Source organism: Perca flavescens, chromosome 2 (genome assembly GCF_004354835.1).
Source record: "Perca flavescens isolate YP-PL-M2 chromosome 2, PFLA_1.0, whole genome shotgun sequence".
NCBI lineage: Eukaryota > Metazoa > Chordata > Actinopteri > Perciformes > Percidae > Perca > Perca flavescens.
This window is the reverse complement of record NC_041332.1, coordinates 4,304,426-4,309,425: the sequence shown is the minus strand read 5'-3', so window position 1 is coordinate 4,309,425 and position 5,000 is coordinate 4,304,426. Positions and strand designations below refer to the sequence as shown.

The 5,000-nt window shown below is 38.8% G+C and overlaps 1 protein-coding gene across 1 annotated transcript in view; it reads right to left on the bottom strand.

Moving 5' to 3' along the window:
• Positions 1 to 5,000, bottom strand: part of LOC114571750 (dynein regulatory complex subunit 4-like) — a 24,782-nt gene that overhangs the window by 16,975 nt on the left and 2,807 nt on the right. Inside the window, exons 4-5 of the mRNA XM_028602909.1 lie at positions 4,294 to 4,500; positions 3,632 to 3,686 (exon numbers count right to left, since the gene is read on the bottom strand). Of these exons, the coding sequence (XP_028458710.1) occupies positions 3,632 to 3,686; positions 4,294 to 4,500 (262 nt within the window). The remainder of the gene's footprint in view (positions 1 to 3,631; positions 3,687 to 4,293; positions 4,501 to 5,000) is intronic.

Genomic DNA, 5,000 nt, shown 5'->3' with positions numbered 1-5,000 from the left:
TGAGAAAATTGTGGAATATAGAAATGATTCACGTAAATTATGGAAGTCCCTCAAGCAGCTTGGCTACAGCAACAGGTTGAAAACAAAAACCAGTAGCATAACTCTTGATCTGGGGAATAAAGTTACAGCAGAAAAGATGACAGTGGCAGATAGTTTTAACAACTACTTCTCATCAGTTGCTAGTAAACTGGTGGAAAAGCTACCTGAGCAGTCAGAGTAGTACGGTGAAAGTCACATCTTTGACTTTTATTCTCAGCAAGAGGTTAAAGCAGATGGCTTTTCTTTTGAAAAGGTGTCAGAGGCAGTTGTACTTGAGAAACTTAAAAATTTAAATAGCTTGAAAGTCACTGGCTTTGACAATATTCCTTCTAGATTTTTAAGAGATGCTGCTGAGGTTATCACCCCATGTATCACTCATATCATTAACATGTCTATAGAGCAAGGACATTTCCCCAATGATTTTAAGCTTGCCAGAGTGATTCCACTTTATAAGAAAGGGAGTAAATTAGACCATGGAAACTATAGACCTGTTTCTATTCTGTGTAGTCTGTCAAAGATAATGGAAAAGATTATTTTTGAACAGATTGACAAGTATCTAGTATCACACAATCTACTTTATGAGTTCCAGTCTGGCTTTCGTAAGTCACATTCCACTGACACTTGTTTACTGTATCTGACTGACTACATCAGGAGGGAGGTAGATAAAGGGCATTGTTGTGGTATGGTAATGTTAGACCTACAGAAGGCCTTTGATACCGTTGACCATGGCATTTTGGTACGCAAATTAAAAGCCATTGGTTTTAATGACTTAGTCAGATGGGTGAGGTCTTATTTGAAGGATAGGAAGCAGGTGGTGGACATTGGGGGAACAATGTCTCAACCACTATGCATAGACTGTGGGGTCCCGCAAGGGAGTGTCTTGGGTCCACTTTTTTTCCTTCTATATATTAATGACCTTAAGTCTGTATGTTCATGTGAACTTTTTTTATATGCAGATGATTCTGCATTATTGGTTTCTCATAAAGATAAGAACATAGTCGAAAGAACTCTTAGTGTAGAATTATTGAATGTCAGTAAGTGGATGTGTGACAATAGGCTATCGCTTCACTTAGGGAAAACGGAAGCCATACTCTTTGGGTCAAAGATAAAACTGAAAAGATCCCCGGGTTTTAAGGTTTTAGTTGGAGATAATGAGATTAATGTAAAGGACAATATTTAATAAATTATTTTAACAGAGTAAGAGATGTTCACAGACACTCCACCAAGGGAAGTTCTACTGATTTTGTACCTCCTAGATTTAAGAGTAATTTAGGTAAGGAGTCCTTTCTGTATGTAGCAACAAGCCTGTGGAACAGGTTGCCAGGAAATCTAAAGATGGTCAGAAGTTTAGCAGGTTTTAAGCGGGCACTGAAAAAAGGGCTCAGATGCCAATGGTAGTATGAGGATTTATTACTGTAATGTTTTATGTATCTATTTAATGTATGTATGGTTTGTGATGATTGATGCTTGACCTGCTGCCACTTGCTCACCCCCCCTTCCCCTTGGGACCACAATGGAAATAAGCCTCAGGGCTTTATTGTGGTATAGGTGTAGTATATAGAGGTGATTAAGGTACTGTATATAGAGGTGATTAAGGTGTAGTATATAGAGGTGATTAAGGTGCAGTATATAGAGGTGATTAAGGTGCAGTATATAGAGGTGATTAAGGTGCAGTATATAGAGGTGATTAAGGTGTAGTATATAGAGGTGATTAAGGTGTAGTATATAGAGGTGATTAAGGTGCAGTATATAGAGGTGATTAAGGTGTAGTATATAGAGGTGATTAAGGTGCAGTATATAGAGGTGATTAAGGTGCAGTATATAGAGGTGATTAAGGTGTAGTATAGTATATAGAGGTGATTAAGGTACAGTATATAGAGGTGATTAAGGTGTAGTATATAGAGGTGATTAAGGTGCAGTATATAGAGGTGATTAAGGTGTAGTATAGTATATAGAGGTGATTAAGGTACAGTATATAGAGGTGATTAAGGTGTAGTATATAGAGGTGATTAAGGTGTAGTATATAGAGGTGATTAAGGTGTAGTATAGTATATAGAGGTGATTAAGGTGCAGTATATAGAGGTGATTAAGGTGTAGTATAGTATATAGAGGTGATTAAGGTGCAGTATATAGAGGTGATTAAGGTGCAGTATATAGAGGTGATTAAGGTGTAGTATATAGAGGTGATTAAGGTGTAGTATAGTATATAGAGGTGATTAAGGTGCAGTATATAGAGGTGATTAAGGTGTAGTATAGTATATAGAGGTGATTAAGGTGTAGTATATAGAGGTGATTAAGGTGTAGTATATAGAGATGATTAAGGTACAGTATATAGAGGTGATTAAGGTGTAGTATATAGAGGTGATTAAGGTGCAGTATATAGAGGTGATTAAGGTGTAGTATATAGAGGTGATTAAGGTGTAGTATAGTATATAGAGGTGATTAAGGTGCAGTATATAGAGGTGATTAAGGTGTAGTATAGTATATAGAGGTGATTAAGGTGTAGTATATAGAGGTGATTAAGGTGTAGTATATAGAGATGATTATAGAGATGATTAAGGTACAGTATATAGAGGTGATTAAGGTGTAGTATATAGAGGTGATTAAGGTGCAGTATATATAGGTGATTAAGGTGTAGTATATAGAGGTGATTAAGGTGCAGTATATAGAGGTGATTAAGGTGCAGTATATAGAGGTGATTAAGGTGTAGTATATAGAGGTGATTAAGGTGCAGTATATAGAGGTGATTAAGGTGCAGTATATAGAGGTGATTAAGGTGCAGTATATAGAGGTGATTAAGGTGTAGTATAGTATATAGAGGTGATTAAGGTGTAGTATATAGAGGTCATTAAGGTGTAGTATATAGAGATGATTAAGGTACAGTATATAGAGGTGATTAAGGTGCAGTATATATAGGTGATTAAGGTGTAGTATATAGAGGTGATTAAGGTGCAGTATATATAGGTGATTAAGGTGTAGTATATAGAGGTGATTAAGGTTCAGTATATAGAGGTGATTAAGGTGCAGTATATAGAGGTGATTAAGGTGTAGTATATAGAGGTGATTAAGGTGCAGTATATAGAGGTGATTAAGGTGTAGTATATAGAGGTGATTAAGGTGCAGTATATAGAGGTGATTAAGGTGTAGTATATAGAGGTGATTAAGGTGTAGTATATAGAGGTGATTAAGGTGTAGTATATAGAGGTGATTAAGGTGCAGTATATAGAGGTGATTAAGGTGCAGTATATAGAGGTGATTAAGGTGTAGTATATAGAGGTGATTAAGGTGCAGTATATAGAGGTGATTAAGGTGTAGTATATAGAGGTGATTAAGGTGCAGTATATAGAGGTGATTAAGGTGTAGTATATAGAGGTGATTAAGGTGCAGTATATAGCGGTGATTAGGTGCAGTATATAGAGGTGATTAAGGTGCAGTATATAGCAGTGATTAAGGTGCAGTATATAGAGGTGATTAAGGTGCAGTATATAGAGGTGATTAAGGTGCAGTATATAGAGGTGATTAAGGTGCAGTATATAGAGGTGATTAAGGTGTAGTATATATGAGAAATGATCGTAGATTTCGGATTCTTCACCTCTGATTCTTCGGTCGTAGTCGTTGGCCAGCTCCATTAACTCCACCTGGTGTTTCTGGGGAGAATCAAAAGGAGACACGTCTTCTGTCACAGAGCAGCGCTGGAAGTAGTATTCACATCCTGTACTGCAGTTAGAGTACTATTACCATACTGTAACAATACTCTGGTACAAGCTAAAGTACTAATACCCCACTGTAACAATACTCTGGTACAAGTAAAAGTGTGTAAGTATAATCAGGAAAATGTAGTTCAAGTATTAAAAGTGAAGAACAATCCTCCCATTGTAGAAAGTGGAAACTGTCCAAAAAGTTCTTTTCTTTCTTCCCATCTTTCTTTCTTTCTTTCTGTCTCTCTTTCCTTCCATCTTTCTGTCTTTCTTTCCATCTGTCTTTCTTTCTTCCTTCCTTTCTCTCCAACCACTTGTGTGTTTAATGGTCTGATCATCTCAGCTGGACTTGTAGGCCGTTATATTGTCAGCTAGTTTCAAAAAGTCCAATATTTCTCTCTGACATGTAGCGGAGTAGAAGTAGAAAGTGGCACGAAAAAAAAAAAAAAAACTCAAGTAAAGTACCTCAACATTTGGTACTTGAGTACAGTACTGGAGTACATGTACTTAGTTAGATTCCACCTCTGATTACAGGCGATAAAGACAAGAGACTCACCAGCTTGAGGTCCTGGATGCAGCTCTGGTTGTGGGCCTGGTTGTGTCTGAAGTCGGCCTGCAGGCCGTGCACTTCTCTGCGCAGGCCGAGCTCCGACACCGTGTGCTGGTTCTGGATCAGCGAGGTGGTCGCCACGGCGCCCATCTTCAGCGCCGAGATGTTGTCGTGGTGTTCGGACAGGACGTGCTTCAGCTTCTGCTTGTACACCTGGACGCACGGCCCGGGCCATCAAATCAGGTGTTAGAATGTGAAACTCATGCACCAATCACACAGCAGTACAGTATAAGATCTGGGACTGATTGGCTGGTTAATTCAATTCAAATAACTTTATTTATCCCGTGGGGGCTTAAAAGCACAAGCAGTAGCTCTGACAATTTGGTAGTATCATAACTGGACTTGTGTGTGTGTGTGTGTGTGTGTGTGTGTGTGTGTGTGTGTGTGTGTGTGTGTGTGTGTGTGTGTGTGTGTGTGTGTGTGTGTGTGTGTGTGTGTGTGTGTGTGTGTGTGTGTGTGTGTGTGTGTGCATGTCTCTCTCTGTTTGTGTCTGTCTGCATTTCTGTGTGTGTGTGTGTGTGTGTGACTGTGTGTGTGTGTGTCTCTGTGTCTGTGTGTGCGAGTGTGTATGTGTGTGTGTCTGTGTGTCTCTGTGTGTGTGTGTGTGTGGACTGTGTGTGTGTGTCTCTGTGTCTGTGTGTGCGAGTGTGTAT